General features: G+C 36.5%; 2 protein-coding genes across 3 annotated transcripts; one reads left to right on the top strand and one right to left on the bottom strand.

The window, feature by feature from the left end:
- Positions 1-4,878: 4,878 nt before the first annotated feature.
- On the bottom strand, positions 4,879-7,539 carry LOC112049437 (60S ribosomal protein L36). 2 transcript variants are annotated; one of them, XM_024087312.2, is made up of 4 exons: positions 7,413-7,539; positions 7,141-7,264; positions 6,318-6,410; positions 4,879-5,050 (listed from the first exon to the last, which is right to left on the bottom strand). In XM_024087312.2, exons 2-4 carry the CDS (start codon positions 7,261-7,263, stop codon positions 4,904-4,906), a joined length of 363 nt encoding a protein of 120 aa, XP_023943080.1. In that variant the 5' UTR covers position 7,264; positions 7,413-7,539; the 3' UTR covers positions 4,879-4,903. The 2 variants fall into 2 exon arrangements, with proteins under 2 accessions (XP_023943080.1, XP_023943081.1); XM_024087313.1 differs by having other exon boundaries at positions 7,350-7,451.
- A 225-nt stretch (positions 7,540-7,764) lies between these two features.
- LOC112049439 (serum response factor-binding protein 1) lies at positions 7,765-10,973 on the top strand. Its single transcript, XM_024087314.2, has 3 exons — positions 7,765-8,050; positions 8,476-8,637; positions 9,695-10,973. The coding sequence occupies exons 1-3, from the start codon at positions 8,012-8,014 to the stop codon at positions 10,916-10,918; spliced, it is 1,425 nt and encodes a 474-aa protein (XP_023943082.1). The 5' UTR covers positions 7,765-8,011; the 3' UTR covers positions 10,919-10,973.
- The last annotated feature ends 6,399 nt before the right edge of the window (positions 10,974-17,372 follow it).

The raw sequence follows: 17,372 nt of genomic DNA, 5'->3' as shown, positions 1-17,372 counted from the left end.
TAAGCATAGAAGTAATATGTCATTTAACATCAATACAAATAAAACTGTTTGTCTGTAATTACAAAACAACTGTGTTATAGTTATTTACACGACACCAAAAAATAAACAAGCTTTCTTAAATTTTTTGTCTGTCTGTCTTTCCGGGCTAATCATTGGAAAGGCTGAACCGATTTTAAAGCACTTTAACTGGAAGATAGAGGAGTTCATTGAGCAACGTTTACGCTACTTTTAATACCGGAAACAACCATGGATCCCGCGGTATTCGTAAAAATCTTTCGCGCCGACGAAATCAGGAGCGTCCGCTAGTTGAAAATAAATTATAAATTGACGATTTTTCTGGGGTTTAGGTAGTTTACGCCACTGCTGCAAATACAAACCTTATCACGGTACCTACCTACTCTTAAATCCATGCTTACCTACCACTTACCTACTCTCGTCCAACCCACCGATTTCTATTTTTTAAAGTACTAGTATTGGGTGTCGCGATTTTTTGTATTGACAGACAGGGCAACATCGTAGCAGCGCAAGTAGCTTTATGATTAGTTGCTCAGTGCTCTGTATGTTATAATAAGTGAACGGATTTTTTTTTATTCTTTACAAGTAGTCCTTGACTACTATCTCACCTGATTTAAGTGATGACGCAATCTAAGATGGAAGCGGGCTACACGACATCGTAAAAAAAAACTGAATTCAATCCTTTTTTCAAGATGGCGGAAAATGCACATAGGAAATCTTGGTTAAAAAAAGTTTCAAGTTTTTCTACGCCCTGCGACATATCCAAAATTATTATATTGCACCTTTCCGCTTTCTCCGCAAGTCATCAGGGGTTGCCTGTTTATAGATTGCATATAGCAATAAGGCCGCCTTTGCATTCTGTTATTATTATTTTTTAATTTGTTCTATATTGTGTGCAATTAAGTATTTCTTCTTCAGCTTTCTTTCTTTCAGCAGCTTATTTGCATGTATAATCATTGGCGTAACTAAGATTATTTCCTAGGCTGTGCCTGGCCCTCCGACATCAGTCCTCCGATGTTATTAGTATCATAACAGAATTCCATATATATATTTTTTTATTCTTTACAAGTTAGCCCTTGACTACAATCTCACCTAAGTCTAAGATGGAAGCGGGCTAACTTGTTAGAAGGAGGATGAAAATCCACACCCCTTTCTACACGACATCGTACCGGAACGCTAAATCGCTTGGCGGTACGTCTTTGCTGGTAGGGTGGTAACTAGCCACGGCCGAAGCTTCCCACCAGCCAGACCTGGACCAATTAAGAAAATCTCAATCGGCCCAGCCGGGGATCGAACCCAGGACAGGAATCCACCGCGCATACCACTGCGCTACAGAGGCCGTCGAAATCGCTAGCCCAGAATCCTAGGGTGGGCACAAGTTTATTTTAGGGTGGGTCCGGCCCACCCGGCCCTCTTCTATGTGTATACTAAACTAATAGACGTCTACAAACACGGACAAGTAGTCCGTGTCCACAAATAATAGGGAATAGTGATCGTCATTACGTTGGTGTCGAGTAGGCAAACATGTCTGACGACTTGTTTAGTAAAATTACGTTAACACCTTGACCTCACACTATCTTTGTAATGAAAACAGATAGTGTTCATACTTCATACAATAACGTCAGAATATACTATAGAACAGTTTTTATTTAGGTTATTTACTAGGTAGTAAATAACCTAAATAAAAGCCGTGATAGCCCAGTGGATATGACCTCTGCCTCCGATTCCGGAGGGAGTGGGTTCGAACCAGTCCGGGGCATGCACCTCCAACTTTTCAGTTGTGTGCATTTTAAGAAATTAAATATCACGTGTCTCAATCGGTGAAGGAAAACATCGTGAGGAAACCTGCATACCAGATTTACCTTAATTCTCTGCGTGTGTGAAGTCTGCCAATCCGCATTGGGCCAGCGTGGTGGACTATTGGCCTTACCCCTCTCATTCTGACAGGGGTAAGGCGACTCGAGCTCAGCAGTGAGCCGAATATGGGTTGATGACGACGACTAGGTAGTACCTACTCATTAAGGCATTATGTTAAGTAGGTACCTAACATTTCGCTTTGCTTTAATAACTTAATCTCGAAAAACATCATTTTACAGGAGGCTATATTTTTTACTTTCAAAAAATTAAAAAGTTTTTGAAGGTTAAAAAAATAGCCAACTGAATTCTATGTAGGTATTTTATTTAGTTACTAGCGGACGCCCGCGACTTCGTCCGCGTGAAAGTCGTTGTAAACTTTCAACTACCCCTATCCTACCCTACCCTACCCCTACCCTACCGCTACCCTACCCTACCCCTACCCTACACTACCCCTACCCTACCACTACCCTACCCTACCCTACCCCTACCCTACTCATTAAAGCTGCACTTCTTTATTTATTCCTCCCACCGCGAGTCGCGTCGAGCGCGGCAACCGTTACACAAAAATAATCCATATAGCATGAATTAGTATTCACATGAATAGGCTCAGTGTATTTCTTGTATAACTTTGGTGTTTCTTTACCGATTTTTATGATTCTTTTTTTATTGAATAGGTAATAATGTTAACTTTCTTATTTGGGATGAGTGATGAGTGTTATAAAGATAAGAGTAGACAAATATAATAAGAAAGCTCCGAACTGCAAAGCTATCGGGAGTTACACGTGTATTGTGAGTCAACCATAAAAGATAGATATATATATAGGCTGTTGTGTTTTTATAGATAATTTTAAGTACTTAAGTGAAGAAACTTAGAAATTTAAGTGTTTTTATAGTTTTTATAGATAAGGCTGTACACGCGAAGGAAGCTTAAAAAATTTAGTAACTTCTCCTGTTTTCTCAACATTTCCCTTCACTGCTCTGCTCCTATTGATCGTAGCGTAATGAAAAGTATACTATAACCTGCCCAGGAGTATGTAGAATAATTGTACCAAGTTTTGTTAAAATCCGTCCAGTAGTTTTTGTTTCTATAAAGAACATACAGACAGACAGACAGACAGACAGACAAAAATTTTACTGATTGCAATTTTGGCATCAGTATCGATCACTAATCTCCCCCTGATAGTTATTTTGGAAATATATTTCATGTACAGAATTGACCTCTCTACAGATTTATTATAATTATAGATATATAGACTAGTAATTAAACATAGTGGCGTATATATTTAATTAGAAAGTAAATAAGTGATAATATACGTAGCAAATGACGCAGGTATTTAATTATTAAAGAAAATAAATAATATGCACAATAATAACAACTGATAATATGCACATAAAAATACATCTAAAAGAAAAAACACGCGATTATTTTACCTACAACTGACTTTTTATGCGCCTGCAGATTATTATAAATATGAAAAGCAGTTAGGATAGTAGGGCGTGCACTTGTAAAGGCGTTAATGTCCTGTTAACTGTTTTATAGTAGGGATAATATTTAAAACAAACGTGAAATCTGTTCTTGTACTTTGTGTACCTACCTACAGCTGACTTCGTTAATAGTGCTAATACCCTGAGCCAAGGCCCTGTTCACGCCACTGACAAATAGTGTACCTACCCCTAGTTGCCGATTTCGATAGTAGTAGCTTGGCATATTCATTCGTAACACTCCCGATGGTCCGCGCGGGTCGCGGGGGGTAACGATGCCCCGCGCGCACGCCTTCATACCCGCGAAGTCCTTAATTCTTCTGCTCCGCGCGTACAACTTCACACCCGCGCAATCTTTCCCCCCGTCGCCCACATATTATGGGAGTGTCATCAACGAATTTGCCAAGCTATAATTCCCTGAGCCAAAGTCCTCACGCCACTGACAAATAAAAAACATTACTTACTTACTTACTTTTTTTTCTATACGAAAGAGAAAATATTCACATTACGATAATACAGCTTTAATTTTATATTGCATTTTTCTTCAGAATTTTTTTTCACTGTGGTGTATAAATTATTAGGTCGTAAAATCAGCGCCATCTATACTTACGTAGTGTGCTTTCTTAAATTAAAACTAGATGGCGTATGGATAAAATTGCATTAATTTGTGCAAAAAATCAATCGCCACCCGTTATAAAAGATTGTAATAGCCGTTAGCCAGAAATTCGCCACAAGCTAAGGGTTAATAGCATGCATATTAACTCCGAAAGGGATCGGCAGTGCCAGTTTTTATCACTACCATACCAGCGCCCCTGGGCGAGATTTTTACAGCACCCCTCTGCCATTTATTACTAGCAGACGCCCGAGACTTCATCAGCGTACAATTCAACTTTACACAAATCCCGCATCTCGCTTGATATCCTCCCATTTAGTGGGGGAGTCACCATTCCAGCACTTTGGGACTCTAACGTTCAACGCACTTTGTACTATGTGCCCCGCCTATAGATGTAAATAAACCGATTTAAAACGTTTTAAATAAAACTAGCAGATGTCCGCGACTTCACCCGCGTGGAAATCGATGTACACTTTGACCCCTTCGCCCTCTATCTTCTATTTATATTTTCGTATGTTTTATATATGATAAATACAAAATCACAACCCCGCGGGCCTTTTTTTTTTGTGGTAGCCAAGGTCGGAGGCTATATGACAAAGTTCCGGCCAAAGGCCTGTGAACAATGTTAAGTGCGCGGCCGGAAGCCGCGCGTTTTTTGTCCTTGGGTAAAATGCCCAGCCGTCGCGTTTTTCTGTCAAATTTCAAGTTTGTAGCACTTTCAACCCTTTAGGGGTTGAATTTTTATCCCTATTGCATTTCACATTCTATTGATAGACAATGTTATCTGTTACGGTAAACAAAATTTGAGAAATGACGGACTTTCATAAAAAAAGTTCAACCCTTATTTAACTGCACAGGGGGGAAATTTTCAAAGTTGCTACAAGCCAAGTATTGTAAAATGAAACACAGTGTATCTTACATAAGGTTTATTACAAGTTAGTGAGCGTGTGTGTGGTGCGCCTGCGCGGCCGCCTTCCTCATCTGCACCAGCACGTTGCTCATCTCTTCACGCTTCCTCTTGGCGCGGATGTGTGTGCCCAAGCGACGCTTGAGGAACTTCAGCGCGCGTTTGTCCTTTGACACCTGTAATATTATCCACATTAATATTATAAATACATACAGTAGAACCAGCTTAACACGATTTCCTGCTTAATACGTATTTTACACCAGACCCTACAACTTGAGACATGTTTTCATACATTTCTTAACGCCTACGATCCTTCATCCCGTTTAATATGCCTACATTCCGCATGTGTGTAATTCCAAATGCGACGGGCAAATTACAACAGATAGATCAGGACATCATAAAGGTCGTTAACGTTGCTGGACAAGACCAATACATGATATCTTAAAGATCTAAGACCCTGACAGCCAACAACCCTTGACTGTGCATGATACCATGCTAAACTGAAAACTTTGAAGACGCACTGCAAATGTTAAATTACATTGAAAATGTCATAATTGCTGAAAATGAATCAAAATCTTTTGTCAAACCAGAATAAGTAATTACCATAAGTAAGGTACTAATAAGGTAGTCTATACACTAAATACACAATTTTTTATAATTAAGTATGTGTACATTACGTTTTATTTTTCACTATTGATGATCCCCCACCCCTGTCCCGTATAATACGCTTTCCCGTCCAAGACGCGTTTTAAGTTGGGTCCTTGTGAAATTGTATTAAACGGGTTCTACTGTAGTTATAATAATACATCTGTCACTGCTAAACCACCTGTATCAAGCTATACAGGTGGCTCCAAGCAGCTTGTTTGGAAGTCCTTAAGAGAGGCCTTTGTTCAGCATCGGCAGATGATGATGATGGATATTATTAATGCAAAAGTGAGTGTGTTTGTCTGTTACCTTTTCTCAGTTAAATCAAAATTTGAAAAGACATTAATCAAATTTAGTATGGGGATAAATTAGCCTAGGAACAGAATATGACAGAACATACTTTTGTATCCAGGAAAAATTCATGGTTTTCCAAAACTGAATTCCACCCAAAAATGTTTTTAACCATTTTAAATCGTAGCAAATTATATAAAACTTTCTTATGAATATCTATTGGTGTATACTGCATGAAACTCTCAACCTTAACCTAGATGAAACAATATATTTCAGTCCATCACAGGGTTATCAGGATTTGACAGAAATCAAAGAAAGACAATTTTTTTTTATTTAGATTCCACCTTTGCTTACCGCTCCTTCCAAAAAGGAGGAGGTTCTATGTCTAATGTTAACTGCATTAATTCAACACCACTTAAATATCTAAATGTAGTGTGTGCATAAAACTTGTGATATCCATAATTTCTTTGAAATTGAGTAAAAACAAGTTGAGTTTAGAAAACCAACCTTCAACAATTCCATAACCCTCTTCTCATAGGGTGCATGGCCGACAACCTCGCGGACCAGATCACGGACAAACTTCGAGTGCTTGGTTTGTAACTGGAATTTAAAAACATAAATAATATTATCATCTATTTTGTAACTCTTTAAAAGATTGCCAGTATATAAAGTTAAAGCTGCATTTCCATTGATGAGTCCAATTAAAATTAATTTTAGAATTAATGTTCTTTAGACACTTTTAATTAATTATCCTTAAAGAACATAACCCTAAAGTTATGGGGAATAGTCCCGAGCACCCTGTATTGCAAGAGACCACTGTGAATAAATATTATTGTGTATATTCTTCTTCTTTAAATCTTTACACTCATAAGGAAGGGTGGAATACTCCCTACATGTTATCACTTAAACATGATTTTTAATAAAAACACTTTAATTAGGACTGATCACCCATTAGATGCCCCTCTAGATTTAAAATACACATCCATACATTGGTGAAGAGAGCCAAAGCTCGACAATTTTGCTAAATATATGTATATGTAAAAATAAATATTGACATTTCGGCTTCCAAGAATTTCTCAGCCTAAAGTTATTTACCTATAAGTGCCCATACTTAAAAGTGCATATGTAATGATCAGGCATTGGTTAAATAAACATAAACAAACGATCAAATATTTACATCCTGAAGTCGACGATAATGAATATTGGCCAAACAAGACAAAGCTAGTTTGAAAACAATAAACTGTAACACAAGGCAGCCGACAAAGTTTTGAAAATACACAATTATGTAAACTTAACCTCTGAACCTGAAGTTAAAAAAAAAATTACTTACACCCTTTAGCCTGGCTGGTCTGATTTTGATGGCTTTGTCTGTAATTCCTTTTTTACCAGCCGATATTTTGGTTGTTTTGTGGCCTTTTCGCAGGCCCACTGCGATCTCAAACCGGGGTGCCATGCTGAAAAACACAAATAACCACTTTCTTCAAATAAAATATCTCGATTTATAACACTTCAGTATAAAAAGAAAACTGATTTTATTACTATTAAATGAAAAAATTAAGGGATTTTAAAGATAATTTCGAGTTTGAAAAATATTTTACGTACTTTCCGGATTGACAATTTTATCGTAAAAGAAATTGTCAAACTGAAATGACAGCTACTGAGTACTGACATTGACAAACGCACAGATTAATAGATACCAGATAAAAAAATAACCTGTGGACGTTCAAAATTTCTTTAAAAAAATTGTAAATCTTAAATCTAAAAATAAATCGTTGTGATAAATTAAAAATTAATGATTAAGCCGCAAGCAAATGTAAAGAATAACTCCGTCAGGAAAAATTGTGGCTGTGAGCGTGATGTCAACCGTTACGATAATACATTTTACTCTATGGATCAACCCTATACTTTCTGTCAATACTCATAGTAAATCAAATGTCAATTATCAACACTCAACTGTCAAAAGAGTAAAGTTTTGAGGTTATTTTGAATTTTCCATATTAAACTTCGTATTTCTTATATTTTTAATTTTAATGAATAAAAAGTCAAGATAAACACTTAAGTTTATTCTTATGTTACGATCTTAAAGTCCATATATAAATTATCGATTTACTTTAAATAAACTAAAAAGTAATGTTCAAGCTTTGAAGGATAACCTTATTCCACACTGTAAACTTTATTTGTTTTTGATTTTTTGAGTGGAAATGGAAGTCGGTGCAGTGAAACAAGCCTTCAACAACGAGGTAAATAGGAGTCACGTGTTTTAGATAAGTTTAATTGTTGTAATTTGGAACATTTGGAAGTCTCTAGTAGTTCCCGGTTTAAGCGGCTGGAAGGCCGAGAGTTTATGGCCCAAGGTTCGATCCTCAATTCCTCATTCATTAGACTGTTGTTGTTGTTGGGCCTGCAACTTAATAGATGCAGAAATGCACTTCGTACATTGAAGACCTACAACAACCTTACAAAATACAATCAAAATAGGGCCTACCCTACTTAAAAACTTATGCACGCCACTGCTGCCTACTCTTGGCAAAGGTATCACTTACTTTAAGGGGAAAGTGATTGTGATTCATGTTGAAAATATAGCTTATAAATAATATATATTATAATCAAAATAGAATGTATGAATGTGTACACTAAATAATGTTCAATGACTTAATGATTACAGATAATATTGCTGAAAAAGAATCTAAATCAAGCTAAAATACAAATCATACACAAGCTTACAAGGAAAGCTAAGACATTCACAGAGAAGAAATTACCTGAACCGCATAAAGAAAAATTAAAAAGAAAAGCAGAGTCTGCAATCAAAGAAGTTTTAATTATAAAGGTAAAAATAGTATGTCAATTATTCATGAAATTGCATATTTGAGGTAAAAATATTTAAGAGTATTTAAGTCATTCAATACTCTTTAGAACTATGGTATTTTATGTCATCTAGAGATTTACTAAACATGTATTATTAAAGTGTGGATGACAAGAGCATTTTTTTATAACTGTGTTTTCTTATGTACTAGCCAACTGTATCTAATTTATAAAATTCTCATGTCACGATGTTCATTCCCACACTCCTCTAAAATGGCTTGAACAATTGCTATGAAATTTTTTATGCATATTCAGTAAGTCTGAGAATTGGCTACTGTCTATTTTTCAAACCCCTAACTGATAAGAGTTGCCCACCCATATTTTTCTATCATCATCATCATCATCATATCAGCCAATGGATGTCCACTGCAGGAAAAAAAAAGATCTTAGACTACTAGAGCAGGCTAAAAATTTAGCACATACTATAATTGATACCTGAAGATCTATTCTTAAAGTTTCTTTACAATTGATTTGGCTGTTCAGTCCTTGATAGTAGCAAGAGACAAAGTCAGAAGACAGAATAGTTATATGAAACTGAAAAAAATTACTCAGCATTGTTACACCTAGTCAAATCTTTTACTGTGCACTAGTTCTTCAATCTTCTTCTCTTGTCTGACAATGGTCTGCATTGAATTTGTACATTAATATGTGAACTGACACCATTCCCCTCAGTCTAGACTCTAGATGTATCGGTCACATATAATATACTCAGAGCCAGAATTATCTACCCACTTTAATATGACGCGAGTATATTAAAGTGGGCGGATAATTGTGCCTCTGAGTATATAATCCTGAAGGCTATGTTGAATTGTGATCCAACAGTCCGACATGGCCATCATCAGAATTGATTTCACACAGCCCAATGATGTCAGTTCCATTCGTACATGCAATGTGTATGGATCTTATATGGAAAATATGCAAACTAAAAATGTTTGGTCCAAGCCTAAATCTTACCATTAAAGTTAAGCAAAATTTATTGTATTTTGTTGTAATTTAAATTTATGTATTTTTTATTTTTACAGAAAATTAAAGCAAGGGACATAGCACGATTTATAGTGACACACAGTGGTAAATTAAATGATTTTCTAAACAAGCCTACAGTAAACAATGATAAAGCATGTGCAAGATTACTCCTTCACAAAGCCTTACAAGAAAAATACAAACACATAAGAGAAAAGTTCTCAGACATATCAATAAAAGATTTGTTTATGTCCAGACAAGAAAGAAGGAAGCTTAAACAAGAAGCAAGAGAGAAACAGAAGAATAAAAAGAAAGGAAAAGACAATAAAAATAAATCTGATGCTGTTAATGTTCAAGGAGAATGGGATGTAGAAATGACTGATGATAAAAATGTTACACCTGGTGATGATAATAAAATGAGTGATGACAAATTTGAATCAGAAATTGATCAATCTGATGACAGTGACGATGAACCTGATGATGAAATTGAGAATGATGATCACAAAATTAGAAATGGTAGTGAATCAGAATCTAAGCAGTCAGGTAGTGAAAGTGATGGTTCTGAAATTGATATCAAAGAGAAATCTTTAGTTTCTGTAACAAATGATAGTGATACTGAAAATAGCAGTAATGATGAAACAAACATAACAAATGTGTCTTTTAAAAAAATAGATGAATCAGTGAAACCCATCGCAAATGATAATTCTAACAGAGCAGTTAGTAAAAAGAATGATTCACAAACTAAAATCATAAATAAAAAACTTGGTAAAAAGGATAAAAATAGTAATAAAAACAAAAATCTTAAAAGTAAACTTGAGAAAAGAAATTTCCATAAAGAAATTGATGAAACACCAAATGCAGTTACCAAAATGGTTGATCCGTTTTTTATTACATCATCAGGTGATAATTATATGTCACTCGTTGAACCAAGACAACCAGATGAAGTGAAAGAAGTCCATAAACAAGGCAATAGACAATATAGAAGAGCTGTCATGTTCGGACATGTCCCAAAAGTAAAACCTAAAAGAAACTTTGAACCTAGAAATAATAATTTTAAGAGAAACAATAATTCAGAAATGGACAATACAAATTCTAATAATAATAAATTTAACCAAAATAAAAGAATTGGTGGAAAAGAAGATTTTAATAGAAAAACAGATAGAGGTAATAATATCCCTAAAGTTGATACATTGCCAGAAAAACTGCATCCTTCGTGGGAGGCTAAGAAAAAGCAATCAGGTATTTTACCATTCAAAGGTAAAAAAATTGTGTTTGATGAGAGTTGACATAATATGTAAATTAAATATTAATTAATTTAAATACAATTTAAATTAGCCACTACTAATTACTTTAATTTTATATATCCTCACAGAATAATCAATAATAGGCAGATAGAGCGTACGGAACACGACAGTGTCATAGCCGCTCCAAATACAAAATTCAAAAACGAATACATTCTCGAGTCAGTACGACACGAAGCGTCGCATCAGTAACTTTCAATATTATTGAAGAATAATAAAAATTTTAATAAAAAAAAATACAGCCGACTTCAAAACCTATAAACGTACCCACTAAACTAAAAAGTGAAAAATAACATCATAATATGTTTTACCTGCTGATCAGTATGAAGGCGGTGTTAAGCCGGTGATGTATTAATTCAAGCCATGTGAGAATATCTTATAGATTTAGATTTTGCAGACAGTGTTGTTTCATGTGGTCCTGTCAGAAATGGCTTAAATTAAGACAACACCGGCTAAGCACCGCCTTCATACTGATCAGCAGGTAAAACATATTATGATGTTATTTTTCACTTTTTAGTTTAGTGGGTACGTTTATAGGTTTTGAAGTCGGTTGTATTTTTTTTTTATTAAAATTTTTATTATTTTTCCATTTTTAGTGTAAAATTTCATCTCAAACGAATACATCAGACCCCTAATGACAGTCACAACCTATCTATGTGGAAAGTTCTCATTAATACAAATTAATCAAGCCCAAACACAAGATAACTGCTGTAAATCGCCGAGGAGTTCCCTCGTATGTTTTATGGCTCCATCATCAGATCAATTTGAAACCTTCATGAAATTGTAGTGCTTAAAAGTGCTAAATGAAAAAGTATACGAACACACTAGACACCCATATAATTTTCGAAACTTCCCCTCAATTTCTCCAGGATTCCATCATCAGATCTTGACATAATGGCAATGGGACCAAATGGGGGCTATACCGTTTCAAACAAAAAAATAATTTTTGAAATCGGTCTAGGCGTCTTTGAGTAATCGGTGTACATACATAAAAAAAAAAAAAATACCGACCGAATTGAGAACCTCCTCCTTTTTGAAGTCGGTTAAAAATGGCGTCTTATGTTTATAAAAATTTTTAAAATCTGTTTGCAAAAACTAAAGAAATAAGAGGAGTATTTATTTATTGGTAATTATTGATTATTATAATATATTACGTAATTGTTGTTAGTGTTAAACTTTGACATACAAATTATGAAAAAGTTTGTATATGCGGATGTTAAGGAGACGCGATGCGTGACGTTTGTTTTTTTTATGGGTTTTGCAGGCTTCACAACGCTGCTTTTAAAGACTCACTCTGTATTGTATATCTTTACCCTGTGTATGTCCTAAAATTATTTGGACAGGTATGGTAAATTAAATTTAATTCCCATTTAAACTATGAATTATATAATCTGATAACATATTATATCTACCGGTCGAGCACATCAAGTTATTGCAGGGCGCTGCTCGAGACTTTTTTGTTCTCTGCAGATTAGCCCTTGACTAAAATCTCACCTCATGGTAAGTGATGATGCAATCTAAGAAGGAAGCGGGCTAACTTGTTATAGTATGAAAGGCGAAGAGGGGATTTCTGCAGTTACTCGAGCGAATATGATGATCATAAGGCAGTATACCTTGCATGTTGTTGATTACCTCCACCAAGTACGAGCCCTTGATATTGTTGGATACGCTTAGGGCAACCAAAAACAAACACTAACTTCAGAAATACTCAACCAGCACGTCTGATTAAGATAAGGTTCGAAATGCACACCTTTTAGTTGATAGCTAAAATGTGCATTTCGAAAATCTGACGTGAGCGAAACGTAAAGTTATGTTAGTTCTAAAGTTATAAAACAAAATCCTTATAATTCTGTTATAGAGCAATTAGCGCGGTTAATTTTTTACTATTTTGAATGAACTAATCTCCTGAATAATCGCTGATGTTGATTTTAGTAAGCCGAAGTTATAAAAAGTGTCTTTAAAGTCTGTAATTTTTTTTCCCACCGCTGAAAGCGATAATAGTATATAACCTTCTTAAATTCATTCTATCATTTAATCTACCAAATCCAATCAATTCCAATGACGCTTTTGTAACTTAGCCTTTCGGTTTCTACACATTGTACTACAACGCTAAATCGTTTGGCGGTCTGTACGTCTTTGTTGGTAGGGTGGTAACTAGCCACGGCCGAAGCCTCCCACCAACCAGACCTGGACTAATTAAGAAAACATCATTCAAACCTCAATTTCATAAAGGTTTGGAGTCGGTCTGTAATGGAGCCGGAACGTTAAACTATGAACTATTAGTTTTGTAACTAAATTACTAATACTAAAACGATTAGAGCAACTAGATTCCGATTTGTAAAATGGAATGTTCCACTTTACAAATTTCAAAAATTTTTAAATTTGTTGCAGATTTACAGCCAGTACAAGTATACAACGTGAAGCGCCCGTATACTTATACTATACCCTGTATTTTTACCCTGTAACTTGAAAATAATCTGCATTGAGACTTTAGGATATCGAGAAAGCTACTCATTAGCGCGGGTTGTTGTACTACTAGCGCCATCTATATTACATTCGCGTAATATGGCGTGAATTTCAACCTAGGCGAAAGCGAAACGGCAGATACCGTGCAATGTCGATATCCGTGTGCCCGTCTGATTTTTAAGAGAGTTTCATGCCCATCCATGTGATCCATCCATCCATTTGATAGTGTCTTTGTTCTGCAGAAGATAGCTGTTCGTGCGATAAAATGGGGCCTAGAGACTCGTTAAGGGAAAAATTTAAAGAAATAAAAATATTTACTGTGCATAGTCAGTATATATTTGAAAATTTAGTAAATATACATTAAAACAGCAGGACATCTTAATGGGATGAGATACGGCATTTTTTTGCGTCTTAGCCTTGGCGGCGAGTTTGTTTCTTCCCCAACAACACGGGTTGTTGGGGAAGAAACAAACTCGCCGCCGAGGCGAAAGCAAAGCTGCGAAAGTGTCATCAGATGTGATTCGTCAGGCAATGGAATATTTTATTCCTTTTTCTGACGTGTCACCAAATGACAAGGTTTGTCCTTGGTATAACGATGATTGCGCCGCTGCGGAATTTAGGCATCCTAAATAAGGTTAAGTTAAGTTAAAGAAGGTATTTCACTTCTAAACAGCTTCTTACCCTATATCAGGCACAGGTTAGAACAAACATGGAATACTACAGTCACCTATGGTATGGGTCTGCTAGATATCAGCTTTCTGCATTACTCAGTTGATCGTCGCGCTAGACGTATCATTGATGATGGATCTCTTACTGGAACGAGTCTGCAAAGTCTTCAGCACTGCCGTAATGTTTCGGTTTCTACCGGATATATTTCGGAGGTCCATAGTTTCGACCAAGTTTGCTTTTTGCTTAGTCGCTAACTATGGACCTTATTAGAAGGCTCAAAGTCACTCAGCGGGCGATGGAGCGAGCTATGTTTGGAGTTTTTATGCGTGATCGAATCAAAAATTAGGAGATCCGCAGACGTACCAAAGTCACTGACATAGCTCAGCGAGTCGCGAAGCTGAAGTGGCAATGGGCAGGCCACATAGTGCGAAGAGCCGATGTACATTGGGGTCCCAAAGTGCTGGAATGGCGACCTCGCACCGGAAAGCGCATTGTTGATCGATCCCCCACTAGGTGGACCGAGGACATCAAGCGGATTGCAGGAACCGTTATGCTTGGAGGTCCATGCAAGAGGCCTATGTCCAGCTGTGGACGTCCATCGGCTAATAATGATAATGATAATGATGACGGAGAGTGCGCACAGGATTTCTTTCAATCTAGCCCCTCCACCCCATTCTACCACAGAACAGCGAGACACCATGCAAATTGGCATCCTTTTGTTGTCGATGTCCAGTCGACTCGCACAAAACGTTACGCATCGTTAGAACAGCGAAGATGTGGAATTCCCTTCCGAAGTAATTGTTAGTTCGATTTTAAAGTAAAACTTTTTATTTATTTCGTGGACGTAAACGATCAAACATTAAGGAGTGTACAGCTCGTGCGAATTAACTTACAGCTAGCTCGAATGATGTTTGTACTGTTGTTTTTTTTTTCATAAATATCAAGCTAGCTTTTAACCACGATCTCACCTGATGGTAAGTGTAGATGTGGCCTAAGGTGGAACGCGCTTGTCAAGAAGATGTCTATTCACTCTCATCTGAAGAATGCCCAATTGCCCAGGTTGTAAGAATTAGGAAATACTGACTTTGAGAAAGAGTACCATACCCTAGCCATGCATATAAGAAACGGAGAATGAAATCGCTTCGTATGAGTTCTAGGCATGTTAATGACGTAGGGATGGACACCTATCCGGTGTCTTGCAGTGTGTTTATTTGGTTGTGTTTGATTAAGTGTCAAGTTAATGAGCACTAGCTATATACTCTACAGCTCGCAGAGGGACGGCGATTTATAGCGTTCATATTGGGTTGGTGACGCGCGTGACGTATGGCGGCCATTGTTGTGGTGTTAACCGCTCAAATTATTCACCGAGTGAACACCAGTTTGTGTTGCCATGTTATTGTGTATTAAATAATCAGAACTATTATCATGCTATTACTGTTTAGGTTATTGTATTATGATTGTGATCTATGTTAGACGGGGTATATACAGGGTGCTGGGGAGTATTTCCCATAACTTTGGGGTTATATTCTTTATCAAAAATTAATTAAAAATCTTCAAGGAACATGTGTTCTACAATTATTATTTTCGGGGTAAATAATATTACTTTCGTAAATAGATCTTAAAATGTGTCTCTTATACATACACATCCTTGTAATTATGACATACCCAAGTTTTACGTATTTTAAAATGAGTATACATAAAGGCGTGTGTTACATGGATAGTGGGATTATTTGAATTACTTTGTATGAAAACATAAAAAAAAATATTTTTTAGTTAAAAATATATAGTTATAAAGTTCGGTTCCTGAACTCGTCAACACTTAGAAAATACTCCCGAGCACCCTGTATATTTTTGCATGGAGGATATCGCTCCTAATTATCCGGCTATTTCAACGGATATGGCGCTGTAACCCACCATGTTGCTAAAATGCGGGTTAGCGTTATTCGTAACGATCAGAGATGTGGCACGTCGAGTCTTCGGGAAAAAAATCGGGAATTACATTTGCTATCGACAGACACGATCAAGTTGTCGATCGGACCTGTCATTCCCATATATGTTGCTAGTTTTTGAAGCGTTAGCGATTGTAGAAAGAGAATCGACGTGCCACATGGCTAGAGGCCCAGGATGATCGACCGACGTGAAAGAAAGAAATAAATTGATTGATTGATTGATTGACGTCTTAACATGCTCTCTCTTGGTCGGATGGTAACTAGCCACGGCCGAAGCCTCCTACCAGCCAGACCTGGACCAATTGAGAATACCTCAATCGGTCCAGCAGGGGATCGACCCAGGACCTCCGTCTTGTAAATCGACCGCGTATACCACTGCGCCACGGAGGCCGTTGATATCAAGAAAACTGTTCCTTTTTATAATCGACTTACAAGGATAATGGTCTATGTTCGACTTTCTTTGCTTGAAATGATATAATATTATTGTTTTATGGCTTAGTATTGCATTCAAACGAGTAGAGTTGTGTTTTCATGAAGTGTAAAAACTATATACACCATACTAATATGTAATGGAATTAAAGACAAAGTTGTGTTCGCTCAGTTGAGTAGCTAAATTCGGATCACTTTTTGCGGTGATTTTGTAGGCACGTAACCTATCTATAGTATAAAATTATCATTGACTACACTACATAGATGTCCTACGAAGCTAGCTATGTGATCTGAATGTTCCACGCAAACATGTATGGAGCTAATAATAATTAGGCGCAGGTGGAATTCGTAATTTCTCATACGCGGTCAGCTATTAATTACCGGGTTCACTACTGGCGCTTGATCTACATATTAATATCACCACTAATGACTTCATTGTTGATGTATCAAGTACCTACTCAGGTATATATAACGATAATCTATTTATCTAAAGTTATTCCAGTGGTATTTTGTAGAGACAGTGATAGTTCATCATAGAAAGTATCTTTAGCTTTCTTCAAGTTCTTCTGCTTTTGCGTAATTTTTGTTAGTATTCTAGTAATATAAAATTAAGAATTGTGGAATGCCCTTCCGACTTCGGTGTTTCCTGCCACTTATAATTTGTGCACTTACAAAGCAAGAGTAAATTGGCATTTTCTAGGCAAGCGCGCTCCAACCTAGACCTCATCATTGCTTTCCATTGCGATTGTTGTCAAGCACAAGTCTATTCAGAATAAAAAGAAAAACCAACTTTGCAACTCCGGGCTGAGAATTATTACTGAAAATTTCTTAGAAGAAAGAAATGCCCAGTGTGCATTGGCGTATCTAGGATTATTTCCTAGGGTGGGCCCAGGCAGGTGCACCTTAAGGGGTCAGCCCCTGACATA

The sequence above is a fragment of the Bicyclus anynana genome, chromosome 17, assembly GCF_947172395.1.
Source record: "Bicyclus anynana chromosome 17, ilBicAnyn1.1, whole genome shotgun sequence".
In the NCBI taxonomy this organism is placed as follows: Eukaryota; Metazoa; Arthropoda; class Insecta; order Lepidoptera; family Nymphalidae; genus Bicyclus; species Bicyclus anynana.
Note: the sequence above shows the minus strand (reverse complement) of the source record. Positions and strands in the feature narration are given on the sequence as shown.

What these genes read in the sequence shown, in the direction of transcription:
- LOC112049437 (XM_024087312.2), bottom strand. Translation starts at nt 7,263, where the DNA reads ATGGCACCCCGGTTTGAGATCGCAGTGGGCCTGCGAAAAGGCCACAAA. An exon ending in GACCAGCCAGGCTAAAGGGT is followed by an intron (nt 6,411 to 7,140) that starts GTAAGTAATTTT and finishes TTTAAATTCCAG; the next exon opens with TTACAAACCAAGCACTCGAA. An exon ending in GGGTTATGGAATTGTTGAAG is followed by an intron (nt 5,051 to 6,317) that starts GTTGGTTTTCTA and finishes ATAATATTACAG; the next exon opens with GTGTCAAAGGACAAACGCGC.
- LOC112049439 (XM_024087314.2), top strand. Translation starts at nt 8,012, where the DNA reads ATGGAAGTCGGTGCAGTGAAACAAGCCTTCAACAACGAG. An exon ending in AACAAGCCTTCAACAACGAG is followed by an intron (nt 8,051 to 8,475) that starts GTAAATAGGAGT and finishes TAATGATTACAG; the next exon opens with ATAATATTGCTGAAAAAGAA. An exon ending in AAGAAGTTTTAATTATAAAG is followed by an intron (nt 8,638 to 9,694) that starts GTAAAAATAGTA and finishes TTATTTTTACAG; the next exon opens with AAAATTAAAGCAAGGGACAT.